The sequence below is a fragment of the Acanthaster planci genome, linkage group LG01 (genome assembly GCF_054643075.1).
Source record: "Acanthaster planci isolate LZ-2023a linkage group LG01, COTS_SCS, whole genome shotgun sequence".
NCBI classification, from domain to species: Eukaryota; Metazoa; Echinodermata; class Asteroidea; order Valvatida; family Acanthasteridae; genus Acanthaster; species Acanthaster planci.
The window spans coordinates 35,896,939-35,913,694 of NC_141777.1; the positions used below are offsets into that span (position 1 = coordinate 35,896,939).

A 16,756-nucleotide genomic window follows, 5' to 3' on the forward strand; every position below is an offset into this window, starting at 1 on the left:
CTTCATTGACGCCCAAGTATTTCAGCCAGGCCTGCAGCCTTTTAAACAGAGCCCAGATTGTGTGGTGTTATATAAAACTGTCTTTTGTTCACGAACCTGAATCTGCTGACCTCTTTTCAATAGGGGCCAGATTAGCATGCAGCGGTGCTATGTGGCTCATCACTTCGGTGGTGGAGGGCTTTTGACCCTGGTGGTAATCCGCTTGCTCTCAATGCCCCAAAGCCTGGTATAGGGTTTCAAAACAAGGCTGGATTATCACCACTTTTGAGAGTGAAAAATGCCGGTAATGCCCAGCAGCCTGGTCTTTTGTTGGGAGTACGGTCTTTTGTTACAGGGCCCTGTTTCCTTTGTCTGAGTTCGGAGACCCCGGCCAGGCATATAAACCATACATCTCCGATCCCAGAGTCCCCGGCAGGAAGTGGTTAACTCTTCAGGTTTGGCAGTCTGTGTTTGCTCAAAACAAGTCTTTTAGAAGAAACTACTGTTTCTAAAATTGGATTGTAGGTCTTCTCAACTTTGGTTATCCTCCTTAAGTTCATAGAGATAATTTAATAACACTCTAACCAAAACAATTAACAGCTTTATCTATCACTATTTTAGCCTAAGACCTCTCTTATTTCAAAAACCAGCTTTGAAGAGTGAGATAAGAAGACCAAATAAATTGATATGCCCAATTTGACATTTTCACCTTTACCAATTTCTGCCTTGCACACTAATCTGTTAATATTGTCAGCATTTTCACACGTCGAATTTTCTTACCTGAAAAAGCTGTTGGGGGCGGGGTTTTTTTACGCCTAATTTTTTCAACCTTGCAATTGCACTGTGACCTAACCAAGCATGACACGCTAATACGTCAAACGTGAAAATGGACAGAGAATTTTTTTTTTCATTTGCAAAAGCGTGCTGCATGTCAACATCATTAATTCTTGTTTCACCTTTGACAGAGGATTATTTTTAATATGCCCGTCTTTCTTGAAAGATCTAATTGACTAAAGAACACTTCTTGACTGATTTGACCTAAGACGCTCTCCCACACCTCCCCTCCCCAGGAGAGAGACACGCTGTACCAGCAGATCAAGTCCTGCGACCTGCCCAACCTGGTCGAGGTGGACGACATCTCGGACGTGACCCAGGCCTGGCGGCTGGGCCAGATGACCAACTACGAGTACCTGACCCAGCTCAACAAGCTGGCCGGCCGCTCCTTCAACGACCTCATGCAGTATCCGGTCTTCCCCTTTGTGCTGAGTGACTACACCAGTAGAATCCTAGACCTGGAGAACCCTAATTCGTACAGGTTAGTTAGGACTCGGCAAGTGCCACTGAATCATCAAAGGTTGGACTGAAATGTTGCCATTTTTTAGGTTTGCTTTTTCAAAAAGGGAAGTTCAATTTTCATCTTGGCCCATTTAAAGGTCCAAGATAATGCAAATACAGGGCATTACATCGGAGTACTTTTTCTCTATGGATTTACTGTCAACAAGTTGCATTTGAAGTGCTAGATGAGCATGAAACACATTCACCACCAGAGAATGTTTGTATTTCTGGCTTAAATGACTTCTTCTGTTGTGGGGAATGTATCTTGTTTTGGTGAAAAAGAGAAGTAAAGATGTGTTGTTGTCACCAAAACTACTTATGAGTCAGTAGCCTTCGAGCAAAACCTGCACACGGGAATGTGTTGCATCAAAATGAAGAACTTGAGATGTGCTGATGACTGCAAGAAATGCAAGTTAGTGAAAACAAGATGGAGATTTTATTTTGTAGTATCACATTAGAGTTAAATTAAGCTGTAAAGTCAAAAAATTGAGAGCTTGTGGCTTAAATACAGAAATGTGCCCAGACGGTTATTGAACGCGTTTACTTAGTGAAAAGACTAAAGAACAGATGAAGGCAGAAATTGTTTAATGCATCCTACAAAATACTGTATCCTACAGAGACCTGACGAAACCAGTGGCCGTCCAATCCCAAGCGATGGAAAATCGTTACAAGGAAAATTACAAGGTAGGCACATTGACGGTTTTCATTTTCCGAAGCTCGAAGATTTTGCTGTTAAATGCGCCCAACATCAGCCTGTGATTGAATAGTTGCATATTTGCAGCTATGCAAGTGATGACCCTATAAACTATGCCCCCATTTGACATACATCTATCATATGACAGCGTGTGATGATAGTAGTATGTGGCATGTCATAACTTGGCATAGTGCTCTGGAAGCAATCAGGGTTGGCCATGTCTCGACTCAGCGTGAGAACTTACCGGTATGAGAAACTTCTCATATCGAAGGAAGGGTCGTTTGGTGATTCAGGGATATTGTTGACTGGTTATACCATAAACCAGCACGCACAATACGAGAAGGCATCCAGCGGTACTCCAGCATTACTGTGATACTGTGTCCTTTACACCACAAAGGACTTTCCATGCACAGAGCAAAAGGAGCCAATGTTCAGATGAAGTCTTGTCTACCTTTGCCAGTGACATGGATACCTGTCAAGATCGTCATTTGTTTTTCCTTTGTCATGGAGGAGTTTAGCTATTCCCCTTTAGAAAACCCCATGGAATTTTGTGCATTGAGTTGTGTTCTCTCACATTTTCATGTCCGTCATCCATTTTGTTCGTCATGTCATTGTACAGTACTTCACATGTTGCTTTGGCACAATGATACAGTGATAGGTCACTTGGGTAGCATTGCTTGACCTTCTCTCATCCTTGCCAGTTCCTGAAGGAGGAATACCAGAAGCTGAAGGGTCTCCGCATGGGGCATACCATGTTCTGGACCAAGCCCTACCACTATGGCTCCCACTACTCCAACAGCGGCACGGTGCTGCAATACCTGGTCCGCCTGCCTCCCTTCACCAAGATGTTCCTTCATTATCAGGGTATGCCACTGTCGCCTTTGACCCGCCTCGGTCATGGGTTTTGTTCCACTTGTTGAATCCTTAAATTTGCCTTAGCTTTTTACCTGAGATTTTTACCTTGAGTGGGGGTCTGCCTCCCAATTTCGGATATCCAGTGACAGATTTTGTTGAAATTTTGTATTACCAGTGGACGTCATTGTTTAGTGCTTCTGAGTACCACTTCTATCATGCAAAGAGTTTGGAATTTATATTTTGGTCTGTGCAGGATTGTAATTTAATTGTGTCCGGTCCATTGGAAAAAGGTGACAAACTTTTGCCACCCCGTATTTCAGAATTTTACATTTTGCAATATGGCAATTCTGATTTGCGTATAGTTGGTTGCAAATCATGTACAAATTGTGTAAAATGTGTAGACTTTGTAGTACAAGATTTGTACCTAATTTGTGAGCAACCGTACGCAGTGTACATCGTGCAAAAATCTACCCGTGGCTCAGCATGAGAAACAAGGGTCACACTGACATCGGACGAAATGGTTTGCAGGCAATCTCATCAGTTTGAGAGCTCAAAATGCTTGAGGATTTTGCGTTGCAAACTCCAACTCTACGTAAAGTGCTTGTTCTGACGATGGGCACCCAACTCTACGTAAAGTGCTTGTTCTGACGATGGGCACAGTGACCCCATTGGCATTACGCTCATTTTGCCTGTGTCCTTGTTATTCTCTTTGCTTCCCCCCCCCTTTTTGGTGCAGATAACCACTTTGATTTGCCAGACCGTACATTCCATTGCGTGGATACCTCATGGAGGCTGTCGTCTTACCAGTCCAGCACCGATGTCAAGGAACTCATTCCCGAGTTCTTCTTCCTGCCAGAGTTTCTTGTCAACAATGAAGGTACTGGCTTCTATTGAGTCTGTGGCATTGTTGTCCCCTTCTAACGGATGCTTTATTCATATACTTAGTCCAAAGTGCTCGTACCCAGGGCAGAGTATGCATACTAATTCATGTCAAAGTATCAAACTCGTACCCAGGGCACAATATGCTTGCTAATTCCATGTCAAAGTATCAAACTCGTACCCAGGGCACAATATGCTTGCTAATTCCATGTCAAAGTATCAAACTCGTACCCAGGGCACAATATGCATACTAATTCATGTCAAAGTATCAAACTCGTACCCAGGGCACAATATGCATACTAATTCATGTCAAAGTATCAAACTCGTACCCAGGGCACAATATGCATACTAATTCATGTCAAAGTATCAAACTCGTACCCAGGGCACAATATGCTTGCTAATTCATGTCAAAGTATCAAACTCGTACCCAGGGCACAATATGCATACTAATTCATGTCAAAGTATCAAACTTGAGATCAAGTTCTTGTGTTCATACTCATGTCAAAATAAACACAATTGCAATCATGGCAAATTACTCATACTGTACTCACTGTACAGTACTTTTATTCATACTCATGTCAAAATAAATACAATTGCAATCATGGCAAATTACTCATACTGTACTCACTGTACAGTACTTTTATTCATACTCATGTCAAAATAAACACAATTGCAATCATGGCAAATTACTCATACTGTACTCACTGTACAGTACTTTTATTCATACTCATGTCAAAATAAACACAATTGCAATCATGGCAAATTACTCATACTGTACTCACTGTACAGTACTTTTATTCATACTCATGGTAAAAATCGTACTCAAACTCATTCTGGTACTGTAAAGCACTCTTACTTATGGCATACCATTCACACCGTTTTCAAAGTGCAGGTACTCGTACCTGCCACAAAGCTCGCAAACTTGTCTCATAGCTGTCTTATACTTATGGCCAAGAACCTACATACGCACTCATGACAAAGCACCTTTCATTTAAGTCAGAGTTTTTGTACTCGTGCTGGTTAACACACCGGTGTAGAATAATGAATAAGATGTTGTCATTCCCAGGCTACAACTTTGGCGTCCGTCAGTCTGGGGCCCACGTCGATGATGTAATTCTACCACCTTGGGCCAATGGCAGTGCACGACTCTTTGTCTTGATCCACCGTCAGGCCCTGGAGTCGGTCTACGCCTCCAAGTTCCTGCATGCCTGGGTGGACCTGGTATTTGGGGTCAAACAGCAGGGGTCGCTGGCCGTGGATTCCATCAACGTCTTCCACCCTGCAGTGAGTTCTAAATATTGGTCTGGGCCCAATCGATAATTAACATGTGCAAAGAGGATGCAGATGAGGCTGAACCTAGACCTTTGAGAAGCATGACGTAGCTGGAAAGGGCCTGAGAGCCATATAGAAGAAGTGATGGTGTTTTGAGGTTGGCTTTTACGCGTCAAAGTTCAAAATGAATTGATATAGGGTTTGGTTGACTGAAATTTTACGTCCATTTTTAAAGTGATCTCAGAAATTTCTGCTGGAGGTTGATGGGTAAACTGTTGACAGCTTACTCATAACTTGCAGTCTTGCAATGTTCAAAATGGTTGTGCATTGTGCAGTCATAAGTCAGAAATTTTCATGGAAATAAAACAAAAATTGTCTTAATAAGGAAGGAAGACCTTTAATCAAGTTGGTCTTTTGATGGCGGGTTCACTTTAGAGATTTTTTTCTAAAAATGCTGACGGACTTTAGAATTTGTTTTAGTAGTAAATCAATATATTGCCTGAAACCTGTATACCCCAACACAAAAAGCTAAAAGGCTGCCTTTCACCTGTGTTTACTGAAGAATCTTTTTGGAGAAAACTGTAAGGATATATTAGTCCAACATCTATATTAAATTGAGATGGGATCATAGTTCCCACAGTGGTTTTGAATGTGGTGAATATGGGACCAACTTTATATTGAATTTCTATCAATCTCCAGACGTACTTTGGCATCGACACCACTGCCATCAAGGATCGGGTCAAGCAGCGAGCCGTGGAGACGATGATCAAGACCTACGGCCAGACCCCCAAGCAGCTCTTTGTCAACTACCACCCTTCCCGCGTGGAGCACGACAGCTTTGTCCCCGACAACTTTGCCATCGGCTCTGTGGGCATTCTGGCTGGCCTGAGCCAACGGCCGCCCACCAAGGCCAACACGGGCCCCGAGGCCAGCAACATACTGGTAGGACGGGACTGGATGTAATTGGCAAAAATTTCAACCATGTCAAATCCAACGCCATTTGTGAAATAGTCCGATGAAATAGTTGAGATAAATACCCTGTGAGAGCCATGCAAAGTTTGCATCAATTCGAACCCCTCCACGTTTTACTTTTTCACCCACGTAATGTCAATTTTCATTAAGCTGCCTGACTTGGTGATACTTGCAAACAAGGAGCCCAGTTGCGTTCCTGCTTTCTAATGCAAACTATAAAAATATTTAATGAAAAAAATGGCTGTAAGATTCGTGTTTTGGCATGTGGTCAGATTTTATGTGATTAATAAAAGTATTGGAGGCTCACTTCTCTCTGGTATTTAGAAAATTATGGATTTTCTCTTATGGCATGCTTTAACTTCAGCTGCAACTTAGACAATACTGAACCATCCTTGACCCATTTTATGCACAGGAGTGACTTGCTGGAAAGACGTCCATTTTGGCATCTGGTCATAGGTTCGAATCCCACCTGCGCAAGCTTCTCAATTTTTTGTCTTAGGCTCTCAAACACTGCGTGAGTGTACATTTCTCATGAAGTCGAGTTGTTGGAGGTCAAGAACCAACTATCCCGAACTCTTGCTCTCATACTCAAGCAGACTTTTAAAGCTATCCGTATTCTAAGCATTGCAGGCACTTAATACTAGGCCTCTGTTTCAGTGAAGTTTTCGCAGCTCTGGCCTTGCAAATAATTACCGTACTGTTCTGATGTGTCTCTCCGTTCAGGCACCTGTAAACACAGTCAAGGGCATGAGATGGGGTAACTACCTCGGCTCGGCATCGGGACCTGATCCGGTGATCCGATACAAGAAGCACTTTCCGGTTCCCCTGACGACGCTGATCCCGTTGCCCACGGGCGACGTCTGTGGGGTGGTGCAACACCTGTGCCTGCTCCTGATGTACAGTAAAGAGAGAGGTAGGAACACTGACTTCAGGGTACTAGACCAGTCACAGCTGTGAGCATGTACTTCCAGATGATATGCATTCGTAGGCCATGTTTGAAGTAGTTTTCACTTGTAACCACTTGCACATGATCAGGTGATCTACATGTATGTTCATAGGGAGCGGCTAATGGGTAAAAACACCGACCATTCCCTGGGCCTCATGGCAGATCCTTTATGCACCCTATTCTTTAATGTGTTTTGTACACATGCACCATTTTTTTTTAAAATCTGTAGAAACAGACAGTTTGTTGAGCCTGAACTTGGCCACGGTACAGCAGGACAGCAAACATGGGCGGGGCTTCAGAGAATTGTAGATTAGAAAGTTCCTGTAAGGCATAGCACGCACATATTGTACAAATCAGTGTCTGTGGGTGTTAAGTATTATGTGAACATTTGGCTTGCTATATCTTGCCTTGTTTGGAAGTCCTGTTTTTAGCCACTACCTTTTGGCAAGTTTTTACCTGGCCCTTGACTTGCATGCAAATAGTGACAAGCTTTTGACAGTAATACAAGTTTAAATTATCCAATTATTTTTAAGTAAGTGGTTTCAGAAAAGCAGGTTTTCTAGTGAATCCTGTCAAATTGTTTTGAGCGGAAAAATTCTGTCTAAATAACTTAGATGGGCAACTTTAACCTGTGCAGGGGTGAGCAGCATGAATGCGGTCGACATCAAGTGGTCAGGAATCGTCAGCTGGGGCCACCCAGATGCCATCCTGAGGGTACAAATAAGGCGCAAGTCCCTCCCTTTGAACCTCCTGCATGCCACACCCACAGATAAGGTAACCCAGAGAGTGTCATGTTGTCTCCGACTGCATGCAGATGATTTTGATAAGGATCATGCAAACTGAATCATCCACTGATTACAGTGCGGCAAGTTAGGAGAGAAAATGTACCTGCTAATTTGATCATTCCCACAAAATCAAAATTAAATTCGGGTTTCTGCCGTTTTCATGCCCTGTAAACTCTTGGTGCTAAACTTTGTCTAAACTGTACATTGCTCATATACAGAGTGATCTTACTCTGGCTGGTACCAAGGCTGTTGTATCTGCTACCATATAACAGAAGCAGGGTACCACACACCCTCGCTCTGTGTTCAGAATCGACATGATTGAACCAAAGCGAGTCTGTTCATGCTAGAACACACCTTGTGGGTGGTTACTGTGTAGGTAGCGGAGCTTTTATTTTGAAATCTGTTAGATCTAGCTGGGGCTACAGGTGGAGTCTCCCTGTTCAACTTTGCAAAGGACCCATGACGGGCACCACTCAATTGCTTCGCATTTCGGTGGATACCAGCTGCAACTCTCAAGTTTGCAGTGCCCACGAAAGTTTGTCAACATGAGAACTTTGTAGACAGAAAATATCTCCATCAGTCACACACTTTCAAAGGATTTCTCGCAAAGGTCACAGATATTTTGAGTGAGGAAAATTGGAGCACAAGGGATTGTTGCCATGGAGATTCGTAGACCCTGACTTTGTTTTCATGCATTTTGGTTGTGTTCTTTTTGTGTTGCAGATCACGTGTTGCAGCTCGGTGTCTGACTGCAGACTTCTTTTCATCGGTGCAATGTCAGGCATAATCACAGCGTATCCAACCCGCTACAACCCAGACAAGGTTAGCTCATTTGCCGTTTGCCCCTTTTCCTCATCCTTGAAAAGAAACTGTTTACAGTCATATTCAGTAGAGTAACATTTTTATTCTTAAGCATTTCTGGTAATAAAACAAAGGAAATCTGAAGAAATGTGTCATTGAGAAGGAGTTACAGTTTTAGAGGTGGGAGGAAAACCCCAGAAGAATGTTCTAGGTAAAATCCGTGGAATCAGGTCGGGACTGAGAAATCAGTCCACTTGTGGACCGTGCTGGGAATTGAGCCCGGACCGCAGAGGTGAAAGAGCCCGACTGTTGGAACAGACATTGTGTTTGACCATTGCCTAGTTAACTAGTGGTCCATCATTCTGGCACCAGTAATGTTCCTGTTGAGACCTCTACAAGGGCTAGCCAACAACCCCCCCCCCCAAAATACACAAATCAAATCAGAATTATGAGCCAAAATCTTGTTCAAAATCACACAATCCAAACTGAGAATAGAGCCAATCTGAACTGGACCGCAAACCTTACCAGTTAAGCTTTAATCAGTATGAGAACGAGGACAGGTGGCAGAGTAGGTACCAGTGCCAAAGTGTCTACCACTTCCAAAAACGTTAATCAGAACCCTTGCCAGAACAGGAACCAAAATTGGAAGCTAATCTCAAACCAATAGCTATGTCTGTATCTGAGACCGACACTGGAGTACACATAAGAACCAACATTGATGTCAAATACAAGAACTTATACCATTAACCAGAAGTGAAAGAACTGTAAGAATTAGAAATATTAAAATACCGTTGCAGCTTTCAAAAAGTATTTCTCTTGTAAATTTTTGCTCTGAAATTCTCTCTTTTCTTTTGCGCCATCTAGCAATGCAACATCGAGGTTGTAGGTGCGGCTGTTCAGCTCTTCGGCCACACAGCCTGCATCAACAGTCTCTGTGTCAGCCGGGCCTACAGCATCATGGTCAGTTCTAGTCAGGACGGTACCTGCATCATCTGGGACCTCAACAGGTAAACAGGCCAACGTCTCAAGGGTTTCTTTTCTTGTGTGGTTGGTGTAGGGGTAACCATTACAGGCTGATCCAGCGTGTGGAGTTGGGAACCATTTCTCTGATGGAACCATGCTCGTGTGGATGTGCCTTTTAGGTCGGTAGGAGGACGTGAGTCTCCAAATGCACATGTGCCTTAAAGGGGAGCTGCAATGCAATTTTCTAAAGCAAACATCCAGACGGCACCTTTATGTCTCTGTTAACCGCATTTTCAATTTTTGTTTCACTATTTTAATTGAAGGGCATTTTGCTGCCTTAATGATTTTTATGCTAATGAGATTTTCCATATTCATGAGCAAAACTGTGATGTCATCCCCAAAGTGGATCTCAATGTTGCACTGGTGTGTACACAAAAAAAAATGACTTTTTAAAGATTTTGCTGACCTCAGTTTCTTTTCTTGGGTGGTTCATTGTTGTTTAAGTACATAGCAGTAAGCAAGCATTCAACCTCTTTCTCAGAACTGTTTTCATTGAGTTAAGTTTGGATACTCAATTTGAACAGAAAAACTCGTGCAGCAAAACATGTCTTACCTGGATGTCACAGCAATATGGCCCTCAGTTGTCCAGGAAAGCATGGGCAATTTTTTTCTAATGTATTTAAAATTGCAATGCTTTTTAATGCATTTGACTGAAAAGGGATGTCAAATATTTTCAAAAACTGAAGAAGAGTTGAAAAATTGGGTGTTAGAAAAATTCATTGCTGCTACACTTTAAATTAACCACTTGCGGATGACCTTATCTTTGGCCACAACTTTTGACTTCCAGAAAAGCCAAGATATAATGGACAGCTTCTGGTATACTGCCAATAGCCACAAGATACTGATTGGCAGGAGAGGAGTCATTTAAACAGAATTTTGTACTTTATCGTTCAACACCCTGGGTTGCACCCAAAGAGTGATATCTGACACTTCAACAGGCCGCGCCAAGCGCCTAGTAAGCTCAAGTACAGCACATGGTTCACCCCCACAGACTTCTCTGACTTTTTGTGTGGGTATACAAAACAAATAGGGATTTACACAGTCATGCCTGTATATGCGTTAAGCAAGATCTCGTTGACGTGCCCTCCGGCAGGAAGTGGTTAAGAATACATGTGACATGCACTTGAGTACAGTACCACTTCAGTAATGACCTGTCCTCGGTTTAGCCTGTTGAAGTAATTTAGAGCCCAATTGAAGTGTGAAAGTACAGCTGATGGAAACTTGAAGATTTTTAATCAGTGTGCATCAGATAGACCAGACAGAGCGCTGACTGCTTGAGAACAAATTTCAGAAAGTTCAAAAATTTTGATTAAGAACAAGGATACTGTTCTCTTATCTAAATGATGAACAGGAACTAACTTGCTTGTGTCTTGGCTTTTGACACAGACTATGTTACATCCGAGCGCTCTGTGATGGCGATGTTTACCGTGACGCCAATGGTGTAACGGCTGTGACAGTCAGTGATGTGTCTGGTGACATTGCAATATCCACAGGAATGGGTAGGTTGAATGTGTCACTCACCAAGCCTTCTTGATTATCCGGAGAGAAGTCTCCCCCAGTTATGAAGAGGTTAATTTGGTTAATTAATCAGAATTTTCTCCCCTTTTATGTAAAAGAAGACTTAAAGTAAAAACTTGTTGCTGTATAGAGTTCAGTATTTCACTCATTCAGGAAGCTTTTCAGAGTTACTCACACTCCGTCCTCCCGCTTAATTGTAAATAATTTGTTACATTCCCAGCTGATGGAGGCAGTAGTGTCAGCCTATGGACCATCAACACTAGCCTCGTTTCCAGACGACTCTGCGACAGCGAAGTCCACTGCTTAGCATTCTCCAATGCCCCTGAGGGCATTGCCGTCAACTCGCTGGTGGCCGGCTGCGAAGATGGAGTCATCAGGTTGGTAACATTCTCATTACTGGAATGAAGAGCAGCCACCAAGCCATGCCAGAGTAGTCAGACCAGTGGTTCCTAGCAGGAGGAAACAATGAGCAGCTCAGGTGGGCCAGCAGTTGTTATCTGAACCAAGAGGGGCTGTGATGAAGCCAGCATAAGTCCGTCACAAGTCACCCAGTCCCAAAAGTCAAGTTGCAAGCCCTCCGACTACACTGGTGAAAGAAACTCTACTCATTTTACCATTATGCAACCTGCGTTGTCACACTTGTGGCCTGACATCTTGCTTGACTCTTGAAGAACAACACCAGCCCTCTTCGTCTTATTGTGATCGAGTTAAGAAATGAAAATCCTTCAATCTCTTGGTCGATGTATTTAAAGTTTTGTGTTTACATGATTTGTCTGTTAATATCTGTTCAGGTTCTGGAGTACGATTGATCTTACACCAATCCGAGTGCTCGTTGGCAACACGCACAGCCCCATTATCAGGTGAGCATGACCATGACGTTGTCTTTCACTGGGGCCGCCATACTTGGGTTCCAGACCTTTTTTCAGTACCAGCGTTGCTAAGATTTCGATGTACAATTTCAGATTTTACAGCAATTGGCATGGTCACTGCCAGCGCAGATTTGATAAACTAAACTACAGAGCAGCGTGCTGATACTGGGTTCAGAATCTTAAGTTCAGAACCTGAATAAGAAGTTGTTGCCGAGGGATTTTTTTCTTCACAGAAGATTAACCACTTGCTGCTGGGTGCTTTTAAAAATTTAGTGCCTACATAAGGACGATTTTTCAATATCTTTGATTTTCAAAAATCGTCAAAAATTCTAATTTTTTTCATGAATGTCTAAACCCCATTGGGTGACCGTCTGGTGGCTACTCTAATCTGACAGACAACATCTATTGATGCCTGAGTATTTCGGCCAGGCCTGCCTCCTTGTAAAAAGAGCCCAGATTGTGTGGCGTTGCATGAGTTTCTTTTGTTCCAGAAACTGGCACAGTGCTCTCCTGTCGTCTTTTCAATATGGGCCAGATTAGCATGCAGCAGTATTGTATCGCTCATCACTGCAGCGCTGGAGCACTTTTGTCCCTGGTGGTAATGCGCTCGCATTGAATGCCACAAACAGTGGTACAATCTTTCAAAACAGTGAAGGATTTCCTCCACAACTGAAAAATGTTTGCAATTCCCAGCAGGCACAGTCTTTTGTTACAAGGCCCAGCTCTTTTGTCCGATTTCGGCCACCCCGGCTATGTGTACAAACCTAAGGTACCTCAAACCGGCAGCATGGTTAACAAGACACAAGCCCCTTCTAAGCTTTATGATGGCTCTGAGTGGGAAAATCAAGAATTGGTGGATGCAGTGTTCAAGAATGTTTGTTCTGTTAATCGTCAGGAGAATGTCTGATAGTGCACACTGTTTGAAATATCAAGTTCCCCGATTCTTTTCAGAACCTCACACTCGCAAAAGGGATTTCAGATGGTGCAACCACAGACTTTCCTCTTGCTACTACACCCAGGAATCATGCGTTTGTGTCATAGTCAAAGGTGCTTGTGACAACAGACAAAAGTGGTCATTTAGAGGGAATTTTCGAATTTCCCTGGGTTTAGAATTGTCAGTGTAAGTCAACCACAGTTATCACCCTTGACCCTAGGGCAGAACTCTCCCATGGCAGCAGATCTGGATGCTGAGAACTGTTTCCCCTTTCTCCTTGTCTTTTGTAGTCTTGCCTTCACCACCGACTCCCAGTACCTGGTGGCGAGTAATCAGGACGGCCTGGTGGTGACGTGGGGCAACAAAGAGGGCAGCCGCAGGGCCCCCAAGATGGAGGCCTTCCTTGACATCGGGAAGATCCGGAATCCTGGGAATAACAAAATCAGCTCCCTTGGGAGTCCTTGAAAGAAAAGCCTCACAGGGTCGGGGCGGGGGTGTCATTGATGACAAAGCAGCTCGTTTGGGAATTGTAAGGTAATTGTGACAGGTGCGGGCAGATTGTAAATGATAGATCTAGTTTTTGGTTCTGATGACGGTTTTTATCTTGTCCCAGTACTAAGATTAATTTTCCTCCCGAGGGCAATAACTGATTGCTGTTTAGATGGCTTTTATTTTTAATAGGTTAGTCATTTTGGTTACCCACATGTAGAAGTTACTTTGGCTGAGATTTCAATTAGATTGGAGTCTCTTTCTCGTTCTTTCTTTTTGGTTTGATGTGTAGGATTACCTGTTTCTACATCAGGTTCAAGTATATCCGGATAATTTCTCAATAATTTCCGACAGAGGATTGCCCACAATTTATAATTTTCAATACAATCACTGAAGCTGGAGATAAATACCTACAGTTGTATTTTAGACAGCTTCCTCTTTTGGTCACATTTTTCTGGTTTCCATTTTGAGAGAAACCCATAGCCAGTGGTATTGGTGCTAATAGTTATATAGATGCTGTAATTTTGAATTGATCATGTTGATTTTGAGGCTGATTTAAGAGATTTAAGCTGTTTCAGATTCTGCCCATAGCATGCAAATGATAGGCAGAAAGCAAGTTCAGTTTGTTTCGATAAAATACAAATAATTCAGTATTTCCAGTGCCAACCTCATTTTTATTTTAAATATCAAGCCACCATTGAAGCGTCAACGTGTCAGTGATAGCGTAACTTTTCAGAGCATATTGGAAGATGTTTAATCGCAAAGTTACATTTTAGATCAAAGTTTTGTTGTTATTATGACAATTTCCTTTGCATAGTTCAAATACCTGACAGAGGAAAACTAAATTCCAAACTGTCCAAATTATGTATCGCTATTCATCAGTAGTCTCCATTTCCCCCAATTAGGAGCAGTTTATTGGTCATCTATTTCATTATTGTTTAACGCTGATAACTTGCTCTGAAAACTGAAGTGAAAGGTACTCACATAACGTCAGTGATCGGGGATTTCTTTAGCATGTAGATAAGGTCTGGATATATTGGTAATTTTCATAGCCGAGACTTCTTTAGTCGGAGATGGTTTGACATTCCATTAAAAAATCTGAATAGCTAGAGAGAAAAAGAGAAGCTTTTGAAAGATTTGATTTTTGTGTGGACCTGGGCAAGAGGTGCTTGGACCCTTGTGATCTATTGCTTGAAAGTGAACTCAATAAACGCAAACTCTACATGCCCATGCGTAGAATACTTTGAAGGCAATCCAAGGAACAGACACTGTACACTTTGTGCATGAGCATTTATGGAGAACATGTTGAAGTAAGATGGAACAGAATGGAGAATGATTTGCCCTGAATTCAACGTATGAATTAAATGCTGATATATGTAAAAGCATTCTGGCAAATTGTCACAGCAAACAAGAATCTTATACAGTACACAGAATATACAAATGCCAGTTGCAAAGTGAAATAACCCTTGATTGATGACATAACGATTGACTTCTGAAATGAAAACTATTGACTGATGAAATGATTACTATTGACTGATGAAATGATTACTATTGACTGATGAAATAACTATTGACCGATTTTAATCCCTTTGACTATACAGGCGTATGTACTGATGACGTTATGCTTGTTTGTATGCATGCCCCCTTTTCCTGGGAAGTTTCAAATCGGTCATCCCCACTTGGCTCCCACAGAAAAGGGCACATGTAAACAAAGCAAGTACATGGGCCTATTGGGTCATATAGAAATGTACAAAGAATGTACTCAAATTTTGAGCATTCCATAGTTTTGCTCACACGTGTTCAGAGAGTATTGTGCCCTGGCATTTGAATATATAACACTGTGGCCTGGATGTATCTCCAAGCTCTGTACCGGTATCATGGTGTCAAACATCGAGAGATGGTGTCTGAAATGTTTTAAGAATTGTTTCCTTTGTATTTTTGATAGTTTAACACTGGCTCTAAAAATTTGACAAGGTAAATTAACAGTTAAAAAGATGTGTGAGGATGTAAATGATCATGAACTGTTTAATAAAGAAATGTAATTTTATAATTAATGCAATGACAGTACTTTAATAGTTATATTTTGTTGTGAATGGACGATACAAAAATCAAACCTATGCAGCTTTTTGAGTCAACAAACCGAGAATGTCAAGTAGTGTGGAAGTCAAACAAGAATGAGGGTCGTCGCTGATACTTTTTATATTCTGCAATAATCTTTGTTTTTAAATTTGTGTTCCTTTGTTTTTTCATGTTTGTCGCATGTTGCAATCAAAGTGTTGGTTGACCAGAAACGATTTCTTCCAGTGAAAATCCTACAAAAGAGTTGCATTAATACATGAAATGAACTCCAATTTAGAGAGGCAAACTACACTATTGGGATTTCAGTATACCAAGCAACCCCCCCCCCAATGGGTTCACAGGAAACTGTAGATGCAGTTACTGGTTAGTTGTTCCATAAGAATATTATAAACAAAGTGTAAACAACCTGTTTTCAGTTTCGTCATAAACATTTCAAACAAGTCCCGACATAAACAATACTGAAACTGAACAAATCTACGGAAAATGAACAAATCTGAGCATCAGTTTATGGAAGAATTTGTTTTCCCGAAAGAAAAATGGCAGTGTTTTGCTGTGTAAATGCTATAACCAATGTTGAGAAAGTTTGCCCACAGTATAACCACAATGGACAATGTAAACCTAAATGTTCACGTAACATATGCCAACAGTATTATAGACTGTGTATAACTGCCATACCAACTTTGTTTATTGTATGTCTATGTATCTCTAAACCCCCTAAATTCTGCAAGACAACTATTTTGCTCATCTGTAAATTGTGAAAAGTGATGTGTGTTGTGTGGAGCAATCAAATACATGTGTGTTACTCTGAAGCTCTTTTTGGTAGGTAATTTATGTACTGAATTATTTTTATATTACACACAAATGTCATTGGTGAGTACATCAAATATGTTACAAATACTGTGCCTAATTTTTTTTTAATAAATGATTGAGCAGAAAATAAACTACATGTACTTTGATATCATCAACTAGCAGTCCATGAGGCTAATTTTTGCAACTTGTAACGTTAAAAATGGTAACTGGCATTATGATGACACCAAGTTTCAGTTCAGTCCTTTCCGTCTCAAGAATGGGAAGACAATGGGTCTATTTTGAAGGGGGTTACCACAGAAAAATACCTTTTGTCAATTATGCCCTTAAGACACTTGACTCAGTTTTTAATATAGCAAGTGTACAATCCCAGTCAACTACGAGAAAAATCAGAAGGGTATTTATTTTGATTCATTATTGTATTTACAACCAAAAAGAAGCAACAAGTCACTGGAAAATGTACATCGCATGATTTCTGCAACCAGGCATTTTCCAGACACGCTATTATGCCAAGGAGCT

General features: G+C 41.7%; 1 protein-coding gene across 2 annotated transcripts in view; it reads left to right on the plus strand.

Moving 5' to 3' along the window:
* Window positions 1-16,395, plus strand: part of lyst (lysosomal trafficking regulator) — a 74,775-nt gene extending 58,380 nt beyond the window's left edge. For both annotated transcript variants that reach the window (XM_022255242.2, XM_022255244.2), the window contains exons 39-52: window positions 1,050-1,294; window positions 1,932-1,998; window positions 2,710-2,872; window positions 3,600-3,740; window positions 4,809-5,026; window positions 5,714-5,956; window positions 6,710-6,899; window positions 7,570-7,706; window positions 8,441-8,539; window positions 9,383-9,525; window positions 10,928-11,040; window positions 11,280-11,436; window positions 11,851-11,919; window positions 13,153-16,395. In XM_022255242.2, the coding sequence (XP_022110934.2) occupies window positions 1,050-1,294; window positions 1,932-1,998; window positions 2,710-2,872; window positions 3,600-3,740; window positions 4,809-5,026; window positions 5,714-5,956; window positions 6,710-6,899; window positions 7,570-7,706; window positions 8,441-8,539; window positions 9,383-9,525; window positions 10,928-11,040; window positions 11,280-11,436; window positions 11,851-11,919; window positions 13,153-13,327 (2,160 nt within the window). In that variant the 3' untranslated portion in view covers window positions 13,328-16,395. The remainder of the gene's footprint in view (window positions 1-1,049; window positions 1,295-1,931; window positions 1,999-2,709; window positions 2,873-3,599; window positions 3,741-4,808; window positions 5,027-5,713; window positions 5,957-6,709; window positions 6,900-7,569; window positions 7,707-8,440; window positions 8,540-9,382; window positions 9,526-10,927; window positions 11,041-11,279; window positions 11,437-11,850; window positions 11,920-13,152) is intronic.
* The last annotated feature ends 361 nt before the right edge of the window (window positions 16,396-16,756 follow it).